Source organism: Capra hircus, chromosome 8 (assembly GCF_001704415.2).
Source record: "Capra hircus breed San Clemente chromosome 8, ASM170441v1, whole genome shotgun sequence".
Taxonomy (NCBI): domain Eukaryota; kingdom Metazoa; phylum Chordata; class Mammalia; order Artiodactyla; family Bovidae; genus Capra; species Capra hircus.
The window spans coordinates 46,380,859-46,394,518 of NC_030815.1; the positions used below are offsets into that span (position 1 = coordinate 46,380,859).

At 46.8% G+C, this 13,660-nt stretch overlaps 1 protein-coding gene across 1 annotated transcript in view; it reads right to left on the reverse strand.

Moving 5' to 3' along the window:
- The window catches only part of KLF9 (Kruppel like factor 9), a 28,339-nt gene extending 15,726 nt beyond the window's left edge, over nt 1-12,613 (reverse strand). The window contains exon 1 of the mRNA XM_013965975.2: nt 10,821-12,613. Coding sequence (XP_013821429.2) covers nt 10,821-11,325 — 505 coding nt within the window. The 5' untranslated portion in view covers nt 11,326-12,613. The remainder of the gene's footprint in view (nt 1-10,820) is intronic.

Consider the following 13,660-nt stretch of genomic DNA (forward strand, 5'->3'; position numbering starts at 1 on the left):
GTCTCCATGTGTGCCTTTAGGTAACATTTTATGTAGCACCTACAGCTTCCAGTCTGGGGGCAAGTGCTACCCAGAGAGCTGGAGCCGTTGGCTCAAAAGACAATGGGTAACACCAGGAAACACAGGAGACTGCTGTCTGGTTAAGCGAATGCTTCCTCCTCCGGCCTCCCAGGTCACGGCACTCGTAGTGACGCAGAGTGACTATCGGTGATGCTGCTACAGCACCAGATTTCCAGCTGTTTCTCTCTGGGTTCAACCTCTGTATCCTGCTGGCAAGAGAGTAAGGCTGTAATGACCACGGATCCTACTCATGCATGCCACGTGTGCCACCATCAAACAGCTTTTCCAGCTTTAACAGAGTGAGCCACTAATTCATACAGTCTGGTGTTTGTCACCAGAGACCACGAAGAACGACAGGGTTGAGCTGTCCAGCTCTTACCAAATAGCTCCCTTCTGACTCCCCCAGCCCTCCTGGGGCAGGCATTCCTGGACAGGGCTTTGAAGTTTGAGAGCAAGCAGGGCGTTGAGAAAGAAATGACTCAGGTCAGAGGAGCAGCTGGTGGTTTCTTTCACACTGGGAACCCCTGCTTCAGTGGGTGATGCTCAGCAGACAAGCATCTTGTGGCTGGCCATGGGTGATTTGCAACACCAAAGAGAGAGAACAGCTGTTTGTCATTCTGCCTATTTTCATTAAAACAGCAATGGTACAAAAGTACTGTAGAATTATGGCAGCGTAGGGGTTTAAGTCATTTTTATGTGTTTTTGTAAGTTATTTTTAAGGTCTAATTTTTGCCTCTTATGATTTATTATGGTGTTCTTATTGGGCATTACATACACTGAATAGACTTCTGAATCCCAGTGGGAACCACCATACAAATAGCTCATCTTTGTATAGACAAGGTCTCTACCTAATAGCACGCAAGGTGACAAACATTCAGGCAAACATAATTCATTCCTCTGGGCACTGAAATAGACGACTGGAATTGAGACCAAGTGAACGGTGCTGCTGATCACATTGCTGCGGCTACCCGTATTCCACGTGAGCCTTTGGGTTCTGGCTTCTAGAACATCCACTGAGGAGGGCCTATGGGGCTGAGCCTGACCACAAGAAACGCATGTTGAGATAATCTGTCTTCTACAAAGACCACTTAGTATATGCTCTGGTAGATATCGTACAGGTTGAACTCCAGAAAGAGTTCAGAGCTCTTCCTCTTCAAAGGAGAGAAAAATACGGGGGAAAAACGTTGTCACATGACTCAGTCTCCCGTTTTGTGAGACCCTGCTTTTTGGATACCTGTCTGTAGTTATAAACGGTGGACAGAGTGGAGAGTTGTTGGTGCTGCCTCTCTGGCACCGATTGCCTCTTTGGGGTAATGAACAGCACACCTAGCATTTCCTTTTGGAAACCACCCCTTCCTCACTCTGAGTTTACATAATTCCAGGTAGGCAACCCCACGCCCCAGCCCAGAGGCTGGATGTGACCCAGCTGTGCCACAGTGACTAAGTTCAGGGACAGACACAAAGTTCTAACTCGGTTATGCAGCTTGAAGCCGGGGACTTTTGCTGGAATCATTAGCAAAGGGGAACTGTCTTGCCACTGGGCTTGCTGAATCGGCAGGAAGGGAGACTGAACTGCTGGCAGCCATCTTACCACCATTCAGAGACCGCCTACGTGTAAGCAACCCAAAGCAGAGGAGAGCAAGGCTGGGCCAGGGAGAGAGGCAGACGCTGACTCTGTATCCAGGGACGCTGACACTAGGGCTACCCCTAAAGGAGTTGGTAATGGCAGCCAATAAAGTTCTCACTTTTACTAAGCCAGTCCACGTTTGGGTTCTTTCCCTTCCAACCAAGAGGCTTGATTAAATCAGCTGTGGGCCCAGAAATGGGGTCTTTTTCAATTGGAAGGAGGCAGGTTCTGGATACTATTGGAAAATACAGGATAGGTTTGGCCAGCTCCATGATTTCTGCAGGTATCCCTCACCAAGCTTCATAAAAACCAACCACAAGCCAGAGCTAGAACCCAAGAGTAGAGACAATGGTGCTTTGCAGCCAAATCCAAGAGAACAAAACACGGGGTCTCTTCCCACTGGCAAAATCCCAAGGGGTCCTCGCCAACAACCATCATGGCACAATTCCAAACACCTAGAAACAGCCAAGGAAAACTTAAGAGTAACCTTGGGCCAAGTTTACTAACTCCAGTGTCCTCCTGTAAGATGACAAAGGTGTTAGTCGCTCAGTTGTGTCCAACTCTTTGTGACCCCATGGACTGTAGCCTACCAGGCTCCTCCATCCATGGAATTCTCCAGGCAAGAATACCAGAGTGGGTACCACCCTATCTCACAGGACTTCTGGGAGTAGAAATGTGACCGTGTGTGTAAACCATTTGGCTTGGAACTTGGCGTGTAATATATGCTGGATGTTATCATTATTACTATTAATAGCATTACTATAATAATTTACAATTATTACTATCATTATTATTATTCACAACATTCACGGTGCCTGCTATTGACATCTAGCACAGTTCTTTCCATGTAAGCGTACTCAATAGTAAGTGTTATTTAAATGAATAAGCTGCTGGATTAATGTGGAACTGTAAACAAAAATTCTGGGAACTGTAAAGACTTCTGGGCAACACATGTAAGTTATTTTTAAGTGTAATACTTCCTATATGGAGACACTGTCCTAAGTGCTTTAAATACCTCAACTGAGTTAAGTCTTATAAAAACTCCTTCAGTATGTAATTACTGAACTCCATTTTGCAGATGGGAAAACTGAGGCTCAGAGAGTTCTCACACTTAGAAAGTGGCAGAGGCACGATTCAAACACAGGTGTGTGAGGGACCCCCAAAGCCCATGTTCTATTGGCTCTGCCTACTGCCTTTTTGCTGAAGGTAAAGACCTCTTTGGAGACCCCTCATGTTCAAGTTCCTAAGGGTGGGCTGGTTTCCTCTTCACAGGCCTTATTCTGCTTTTCTGATTGCCACTGTCCCATCAAAGCTGGCTCCATGGAAGGGAGAGAGGGTGAAACCTCACCCCATCTCCAGCTCTTTGAAAAGAGAGGATCTAAAGGATTCCTTCCAGTTCTGAAATATCTGTAATTCTCAAGCAGAATTTCTGGGCTTCTGTCTATTGCCTACCTCACTGGTCCCCACTTTGGTTCAAGTCAGTTCCTCTGGCAGGGACTCACTTCTAAAACAACGGAGACTCGCCTTAGAAAAATGTTCATACTTCGTTTAATACAAAATACTGCTGCCTGCTTTTCAAATCCTTGTCATTAATTTTGTATGGCTTAAGCGCCCATCTCTTTAAATCTATTAAAATATAGTCCTCAATTTAAAAAAAAACAAGAGGGGGACTCAATCAGGGATGAATTCCGTTCTGCTGTTTGAATTTTTGATCAATTTCAGTTAAAAAAAAAAATTCAAATACCCAGTGGTCCTGGATTTAGGATGGTGAACTTACTAGTTTCTGCAGCTCCAGAACCTCTAGATTTCAGATACAGATGTTCAGTTCTCACTTCCGAACTCCAAAGGCTGATATTACAAGGGAAGCCTGAAGGCGCACCATCATAAACATGGGTTTTAAGCACAAATGGAAAAGATGCCACGGAAGATTCCACGCATAAAAAATGGATGCATCTCACTCCCTTAGTGGGCAAGGCATTCTCAAGGAATGATAATGTTAGTTCTGTTATTTGCTGGGGGTACTGCTAGAGGCTGGGATAAGACAAATGTTTACTCTTGGCCTTAATGCACCAAAAAGGAATTAACGTTTCAGAAGGACTCCAGGAAGGGAGGAGTAGGAAATCTCACAGGCACTGGCCTTGGGCTGTTTCAGAGTGCTGCTCCCATAATAAAAGGGGAGAGGTCCCAAGGGCTGACTCCACCTCTGCCCTTTCACTCCATTGTTAATCTGGTTAATGCAAAGCAGCTCTTTAAATCCAGGGTTTTTTTTTGTGTTTCGTGTGCTTTTTTTTTTTTTTAAGTTTACCAGAATTGCTGCTGCTGCTGCTAAGTTGCTTCAGTCGTGTCCGATTCTGTGCGGACCTCATAGATGGCCTCCCACGAGGCTCCCCTGTCCCTGGGATTCTCCAGGCAAGAACACTGGAATGGGTTGCTATTTCCTTCTCCAATGCATGAAAGTGAAAAGTGAAAGTGAAGTCGCTCAGTGTGTCCAACTCTTAGCGACCCCAGGGACTGCAGCCTACCAGGCTCCTTTGTCCATGGGATTTTTCAGGCAAGAGTACTGGAGTGGGGTGCCATTGCCTTCTCCAAGCAGATTGAAATCTTCAGGAGACCTTGGGGGAAAGGAATTCAAGTCTAAGAACTGCCAAGAATTCAGTGAAGGAAGATCTCCTTTTGGCTAAGCTCTGGTTTGGAGAACTTCACCTTCAGAGGGTCTGGTGCCCTCACTGTGTTGCTAAGCAAGCTGAGACTCCAGGAGCCTGCTAAGGCAGAGAGCCAGCCTTTGATCCTTGGTGCTATTTTTCCAAACCCTCCACAGCCCCCAGTGCTTCTACGGAACGATCCCCGTCTATCTGAAAGGGTAAAAAGTGTTCACATTTTACAGACAAAATGATGGATGCGATGACCTCTCAAGGTCACTTCCAACCTCCAAATTCTATTCTTTTGATACTAACAACTGCCACCAAGTGCTCTGAGTTGGGCTTAGGCCTGTTACTAACTTCCCAACAAAAAGCAGGGCGGAGTGAGAGACAGGTTTGCTCAAAGACCACTGCAGAGGATCCCATTTCTTTCCCTTTTTAACCATCTGTGAGGTTTTTTCCTTCCCTTTGCCCCTCCTTTTTGCATCTGTTGCATGGAAACAGAAAGTGCCTTTGTACCAATTACTAGGCACTAATTTACGTTCTTCAGTGGGCGCTGGGCTTGCTGGAGAAACATTAGGAAAAGGTGGGAGGGTCGGATGTGGGGGAGGATTCAAGCAGCAGAGGCCTGGAATGCTGCAAGCTTTTTCTGCAAGCCTGAGAGCAGCCAAGGGGAGGAAAGGAAAAAAAAAATACAGAAAAAATTTTTGGTAGTCGAGACTAACAAAAATGACAAAGCTAGCTTTAAAAAAAAAAAAAAAAAAAACGAATCAAGAATGCCCATGATCATAAGGCATGCAGAAATCAAAATGATGGTCAAGAAACCCGACTTTAACCAGGGTACAACATCAGGTTGTTTTAGGGGCTCCTGAATGATTGAATACTGGGAAATCACCCGCCCACTTTTTTTCTCAATGAGCTTATTAAGGAAGACCATTGTCAGCCACTTTCCCAATATGTCATATGATGTTTCTCCCTGGGAAGTTCAATCTGGGAATTTCCCACAGACGTTGCAGAATGACTAGTTCTTGGGATAAACATCAACAACTGGGCCAGGAATGTAAATCTGACCCTTACGTTCAGAGGCCCAAGAACTCATTTTCCTCAGGTTATATCTTTGCTGAAGGTAATGAGGTGTTACCATCAAAACAGAGCGAAATGTACCCTGGTACCTCCCTCGCTGACCGAGGCCCCACGTGCGTCCCCTCTCCTCACGACTCACAGAAGATTTGAGAGGACAATCACAGGAGACAATGGTTTTACTCTGTAATGCTACTCCTCTTGTATTTTCTGATGTAATACAGTAATCCTGCCAGTAACAGCAGCTCTTCTAAGGCAACTCCACTCTGTCTTGCTAGGTCAGCTATATGGAGGGTGATGAAGGATGGGCACGGGGTGGAGGGCAGTGAGGAAGAAGCAATTGGTCCTTCCTCTCTCGGAGACCAGGAATAAAGAGCTCTCAGGTCCCCTCACAGGTTTCAGCCCCCAGGGTGAGATTCCAGCAGTGAGCTGGGACTCAAGCAGCTATGGGCCATCTTCCCTTGGAATCAGGGGAGTTTCTAGTTTGCCTGAAACTCAGCAAACCCAACAGGACATCCTTGCAGTCGTTAAAATCCTATCATCCTCCACAGCTACAGCCCATCTGCAGTCCTTTGCTCTCATTTTCTCCTGACAGGATACATAAGCTTGTGCCTAGACAGTCTCACTGTGGGTGGAGATGGGGCTAAAACTGCCCCCATAGGGCAAAAATTGGATCTTAGGCAGGTGGAAAAAGTCTTAGCTCTTCCAATGTTTGTGGCCTTTAAAAGGGGCACAGTACATAAACAGCTCTACAGTATATCTGTGGTATCAAAATGTCATGGGAGAGAGCAGTTATGGGGGAAAAAAGGGCTAATCTCCTTAGGGGAGAAAAAGTGGGAATAAAGGGTAGGGAAACATTTATCTATGCAGATCCCACTCAGACTTAAGTGTATATTTACACTGACATATATTAAGTACGAATCTGCCTGCAATGCAGGAGACCTAGGTTTGATTCCTGGGTCAGGAAGATCCCCTGGAGAACGAAATGGCAGCCAACTCCAGTATTCTTGCTTGGAGAATCCCATAGACAGAGGAGCCTGGCAGGATATGGGGGGTCACAAGAGTCAGACACGACTAAGCAACTAAACCACTACCATATTAAGTATATTTACACTTAATGAAGCATGTCAGGCTATGAAATACTATTCTACATCACTTCGGGGAGCCTTATGAACAGAAGAACAGGGGAGAGAGAATGTTTCCTTAAGGATCAAGGAACAAGGCCTCCCTTCTACTAGAGAAGAGTAAGTGGGAAAGACTGAGCAGGGGTTACTTTATGGGCTGCCTAGAGGCCACTTCAAGGCCCTGCCCTGTCCCAGAACCCCTGCCGTCTGGGTGACAGAAGTGGGTCAATCTCATACCTCTGATGGTACTAGAGTCTCCTGAACCAAAAAGTTGACTCCAAAGCTTTTTGGAGCAATTAAGGAAGAAGAGTTCACGAGGCACAGAGCAGGCCTGGCTCATTTTATATGACCAAAATTTTAAAACTTTGGTCTTAGGGAAGGAAATAGACCTGAGTGAAAGCTAGCCAGTGATGGACATTCCTAGGGAGGCCAAAAAATTGCCCCCATAGGGCAAAAATTGGATTTAAAATGTTAAGCAAGTCTTAGCTATTATTTCCTGTTTGGATGATAACTTCCATGATGGGAACCCCCCACGTCCCCTCCACCACATATTCTAAGTAGCCCAGGGAAACGTTCAAACAGGATAAAGAGAAACAGAAGCAGCCACTGTTGGGCCCTTTGCATCTCTTATCTCTCTTTGTTTTTCATGAACGTCCCTTCTACCCTATTGAAAAAATTACTAAAATTATTTTTCTGCAGAAGTGGGGTGTGATAATTGGGATTTAGGGCTTTCTGGTTTTCAGAATCCAGTAACCAGTGCCCTTAGGCTCAACCCATTGTCACCACTCAGGGACAGTTGATTTAAGTCCCTCCAAAAGGATAGTGAAATTGCAACTGGCATGGAAATAGGCTTAGAGTGTCTATCCTTGGGATGTCAACCCTAGGATAACTCTGCATCAGCTGGTTCTGATGACTTCTGAGCTGGAATTTGGATGTAGTTGTTTACTTCTCCAAAAGCTACTCCCATGTGTGTGGGTGTGTGTGTGTGCTGGGTGACCACAAAGTCAGGGAACTCGGGATAATCTTTTTTCATGTGTGCTTGTAGAGAGATTGAGGGCACGTGGGAGAGTCTTGGGGAATCAGTGGGTTTGGGTGGGGGTTTGTGGAGGCCCAATTTGGGGTGTATGCTCCGAGGTGCGGGGAGCATGTTGGTGTGGATGTGGGGTGTGCCAAGATAAAAGTTGGTTGCATTTTCAATAAGCTCAGTATGTTTTCAGGCAAAGTACATACTCCAGTGGGCCTAATACTTATTCAAAACAATAATACTCTCCAAAGAGCCTGGAGATAGAAAAGCTCATATTTGTTTTACTTTTTTTCAGATTAACATGGATTCACTGCTTCAACTTTAGAAGTATATCAGATAAGAAGATATCTGATCTAGAGGGTAAAGAAAAACAAACTGAACATAGTATTAGAAAACCAAGTACAGTACTACTTAAAAGTAAGTTTCTCCTATGTTTGCTGATTTTAAGCTCTGCCTATCACACACAAACTATTATCTTTACACAAAAACCGAAGTTCAGAGATAGTACCCTATCTTGTGGATTAAGAAACTGAGGCTCAAACAGAAAAAGAGATTGCAAACTTAAATGCCAACAGAGACCATGTAAATGATTAAAATAAAGGACATGCCCCTTACAAAGAATGGTCAGTTCAAGCCAATTGCTGCTGGGCAGGAATTTAGGCCCCATATTGCCAGATTGTTCGATTTTTTCAGAGAAGCCAGAAATCTGGATTTGTGTGGAAATCCTTACTTTTCCAAGTTAGTAACGAAATGTTTATAAACCCTGTGCTGACCAAACCAAAAACTTTGCAAAGCAAATTAAGCAGAAGACCTCTAGTTTACAAACTCTGAATTTAAGGAACTAGGTTAAGGTCTCACAACTCAGAAACAGTAAGACAAATCAGAATGCAGCTCAGTCCACCTCAAAAGGATCTTCTCTCTTAGGCTACTCTAGAAGGAACTGCACTGAACTAAACCACAATTTTGCTTAAGTGGCTCAGCTTTTAAAGCCACTGGTTCGATACAAGTGGCAGTTGTATGGGGCTCAGGGGGAGGAGAGCCAGCAGCAAGAGGGATTCTGGTTGGGCCACACAGAGCAGGGGGGTGTGGCTGGAATTTTAGTTTTTAAAGTCTCCACAAAATACAGACACTCCAATTGCTATTTCTTAGCCATCTTCTGGGTTTAATACCAGCCAGTAGTTTAAAAAATCAAGAAGCTGCTACCCCACACCAAAAATGATCTCACTGGAAGCTGAATCAGAAACTTCCAAATGCATGAGACCTTTTACAAGTCTTTCATTTAGAGTAGCCTTTGCACAGGAGAAAGAGTATTTTCTCCAGCAGGAATACACTTCTGACAGTCTTTACAGAGGCAGTGGTTTTTGTCTGACCATGTCCTAGTATTATCACAGAGCCCCCAAACTTAAATAAGACAACTGCAACCACCATATCACTAGTTTCAAAAGACTTACTGTAGCATTTAAAATGGGATTAATATTTCACTTCGTTTTCCACTCTGGGCTGTGTAAAAGGTTCTTCTGAGCTGACCTGCCTTATGGAGTATTAAAGAGCAGCACGCATGCACCCACGCATAAGCAGCCATTTCTGTAAATGCCTGAGAAAAATCACTCAACTGAATGGTCCAGAAGGCCTTTCTGAGTTGGGCAGACTCAGGGAGCTCACAAAGAAGCTTTGCAGGCCTTCTCAACTGCACCACTGGGCAGCTCCCTGAAGGAGAAAGTGCCTTTGCTCAAGGTGGCAGTGGGTGTCCCTGGGAGCTGAACTCCGGGAACATGGCTGACACAGCCAGGCCCGCCCAACAGCTGTTGGTGAGTAACACCCTCTGGTTAGTATACCCCTACTTCACCCTGGGAGCCATGCTAAAGGTCACATCCCCCAAGTCAAGCACAAGATACAAACTGTAAAATGTGCTATTTTTTGGCAACCTAGATGGCAACCCCAAACAGAACCTGATTTTACATTAACGGTGGAGGAAATTCAGCTTTACTCCTGTGCCAGCAGCCACCTCCACAAGAAGCACTTTCCAAAGGAAATAAAATATGAGATGCAATTACGTAGCGTTTTTAAAAAAGCAAAACCAAATCAAACCAACCAATGATCATTTTGAAACCACAGGCCCAGGGCCTCATCTTAAAAGCACTAACAATTACACCAAAAACCGGCAATACTTTCCAAGGAACTCCAACAACCTCCTCTTAAACATGGTGTCATAGGACAGATGGAAAAGGAGTTTCACGAGGACTAAGCACAGTGCTTCCTTATCAGAACAGCAGTGATAAAGGACCCTGACACTAAACATGGTGAGAGGGCATGGTCAACCATGAAAGCTTCCCAGCTTTTTCTGAATATGTTAAACAGAACCAACAGAATTGACTGACCAACGTTCCTGCAAGTCTCCAAAGCCTATTTTATACTGCAGATGTCTTACCAGCCACAGGCATCGATGATCAGACCTGCCTTTTGCTCTCCCTGGGAGACCCCCTTCCACGGGGCCTCCAAAACACCCCAACCTTCATTATCAGCCTTGACCTCCGGCAAGGACCACACCTCCTTGCTAAGTGCTCTATTCAAGGTGGAGGGTGCGATCTAAATTACGTGGGAAAAAAATCCGCTCTGAAATCTCCTTAAAAAGGCTAACTAGTTGTAAAGTTAACCATCACTTGATCAAACTCCTCTGCTGCCTGAAGCAGTGTTATTTTAAACCTCTCTGAGGACTCTGGCCATATTTAAAACCACCTTGGCAAGCCCTGAAAAGTAGCAAGCATACAGCTAACCGAGCCCTTAGTCATCCCTAAAAGGTTCCATGTAAAGTGCGCCGCTTCTCCCCAGCTTTCGGCCACTTCGCTGCAATCCCACAAGAGAATAAAAACATACACCATTTGACTCTGTCCCCCCAAGCCCCCGTTAGCGTCTGCCCAGGTTGGGTGGCCCCATAGTCGCCCGGTGCGGGAGTCCTGGGGAGGGGGGCGGGGCGGGACAGGGGAGGGGCCGCACCACTCCCCACGAAGCCACGCACAGGGGCTGGCCCTCGGCACTCGCTCTGTCCCCCAAGTTAAGGCTCTCCATGGCTTTTAGAGGCTGGGGACGATTAAAGAGAGTGAGCTCTCCGTTTCTACCAGGTTCAATCATTTTAAAGAATTAAACAGCAACTCATCCAAAATTTTGCACCCTTTCGGCCACGCATGGAATACTCCACACCCAGGAAGACTGCCTGGCCAAAGGTTAACTAACCCCAGAGTTGGGCTGGAGAGGGAGACGCCGCTAACCTGTATGCACTCTGTAATGGGCTTTGAGATGGGAGGATTTTCCATAGACTTTCCCACAGCCACTGTAGGGGCACTTGTGCCTCTTTTCGGAGGCGTGTTTCCCCTTCGCAGCCACTCCAGGGTGGAGGAGGGAGAGCGGGCTGGGCGCGCTGCCAGGATCCTGTCTCTCCTCCGGGCTGTGGGAAGGACTCGACCCAGATTCGGTGGTCACGTCGCTGTCGGATCCCATATCCTCATCCGGACTCTCCAGGCTGTCGCTGCACACCGAGGGGGTCTGGATGGGTCGGTACTTGTTCAGGTCCAGCAAGCTCTTGGCGATGGTGACCAGCGTGCAGTAATCCTTCCAGGTATCCCCCGGGTCACCATGTTCCTTGGTCACCTCGCGCTCAGGTAGTCGCAGCCGCTCGGCGTCCGGAGCGCCCCCATGCTCCGGCACCGCAGCGCGGTTGGAAATGGAAACCAGACACTGGGCAGCCACGAAGTCCATGTAGGCGGCTGCGGACATGGTGCGGGCGACAGCAGCCCCGGCGGCGCGGCCAAACTTGGCGGTGGCTGCGGAGGTTCGGCTCGCCGTGCCCTGGCCTCGGACTACGAGCGCTGCGCCGCGCGGTGGCCAAGGGGGCGGGGGCGCGGGGCGCTTCCGACTCGCAGAGCGCGAGGCGACCTCAGCCCCTCATCTTTACGTAACCGGCAGCGCCTCCGCACGCAGCATCCACGGCCCCGGGCTCCGCCGCGCTGCCGCCTCTCGCCGCCGCCGATGCCCAGAGCCGGGCGCGATCCCCACCGACGGGCGCGCCCGCCACTCCGAGCTCGCTCCCTTGGAAAGATGCCACACGTGGCGGTCGCAAGTTTATTCGACCGAAAACGCCCCCGAGGCGCTGGCAGAGGAAACTGCAAGAGAGGTACACGCCCTCGGCTGCCTCTCCGTCGAGCCAAAGCCCCAGGACATTCACCCAACCACCTGGACGCGGGTGGCAAGCGCCGGACGAAGCGCCAGGTCTAAGAGACACTTTTCCCCCAGTCCACTGACAGCTTCTGAGCCCCTGCTCTTGCCGGTCCGCACCGTGCCGGCATTCTCTCGCACAGTAACAATTTCGCAGAATCCCATCACGTCACAATCCGAACCCCCTCCAATTGGCCAGTGGGGAGGGTGATTCAACTCTGTTTACTTTCTCCCGCTGCCAGTCAGAACGGCCTTTCGGTGGAGAGGTGCGTCTAGAACTGAGGCGCGCGGCCAATCCGACTGTTCCGTTTCGATGCCTCGTGCTACCCCTACAGCCTCGAACGCTGACATTTAAAAGGGTAACAGCCGGGAGGCTGGAAAGGAGCAGCCGGACGTCTTTGGGAGTGCCCCTCAATCCCTTAGCCGGTCCAGGCCTCCTGGCTCACGTTCCAGCTGGCGGAGTTGTAGGATACACCTTCCCTACTCAGCTGCGTTCTTTCTTATGACAAAAAGATAACGTCCGTTTCGGTTTTCCAGCTCGCAAACAGTTAAGTGACTTCCCGCAAACGCTACAGTCCCAGCAACCAGCCTTCCAATCAAAAGTAAGTTGGTTGATGTCACTGACATTGGCTTAGCCAATCAGAAGGGCGTACCGAAGTCAAGCGCTCCACACTTGTAAACGGGAAGAGCTATAGTGAAACTGAATATATCCTTGCACTTTGTGTTGCTGATAGTAAAATAGAGATATGTATGGGAGGGCAGGGGTGATGAATAAATGCAAAGTGAGTCTATAATTAAAGAAAAGAACTAAATATTATCAGGCCAAGTTGCCCAAGAATAACACAAATGAGAAAGCATCAATTCGTTTTTTTCCGTTTTGGGAAGCAGCATACTTTTAGGTAGATTTTTAATAATTCTTCCACCCAATGCAATAATTATGACTAATTCATCTTGAAAATGCAGAGCTGACAAAAGTTCTGTTTTAAAGCTTGTTTTTGTTCTGACTGCACTTACTTTGACCACTTCATCTTTGCTTTTGTGATGCGTCTCTAATTTCTCTTCTTCCCTCCTGCAGGTTATTCTAAGTAAGCTGTTTTCGTTTTGTTTTGATGCTATTTTAATCTTCCTCAAATAAATGAAGCCAAAAATCCCTGTATAACTTTTAAAACTTCAAAAACATTTTTAATTCATTTTCTTTCCACAGCCCCTGAGGGACGTTAGGGTGTGTATGTATCCCTTCCCTCACTTAACAGATATGAACACTAAGATGCAAAGAAGTGACTTGTCTACCTTATCAGGTAGAGAACTCCATGGAAAACATAAATCTGATTCCTTGCTCTTTGGGCTTCAGAACTGAACTCTTTGGTTTTGTGAAATATTAACTTTGCTTAACAGATTCTTAAGAACTGGAACCAGCCAAAGCCATTGAATATTTTGGCATTACTTGATCAACCATTAGTATGGCTCTTAAGAGTCTGCATCTTAGGTTTGCGCCTCTCTCTGAAAGAATGATGGGGTTGTTATCCATCTTGATAGCTGAAAAAGGAATCTAAGGCCAATGTTTCTTGCAGGAGGTGTACTGTCCACAGAATTGATTAAAAATACACTTACTTTCGTAAGTGGGTGTGAGAGGTACCTGCCTCTATCTAATGCAGATGCAATGAGGTCCAACCATAACCCCCACTGGCTATTAGCCTTTAAGGTTTGGGAAAGGTTCTGGTCTCTAAAGGAGGAGTCTCAAATTTACTCTTCTAGTTTGAAGGCTAGTGTAGTTTCCTTTGACTTTGCTTTTAAAAGGGTACAGAAAGATATTGCGGTAGGTGACTACACAGAAAAGGGAAGTTTAGAAAGGGGGTGCTGGTCAATGAAGAATATCATCACCACCACCATCATCATC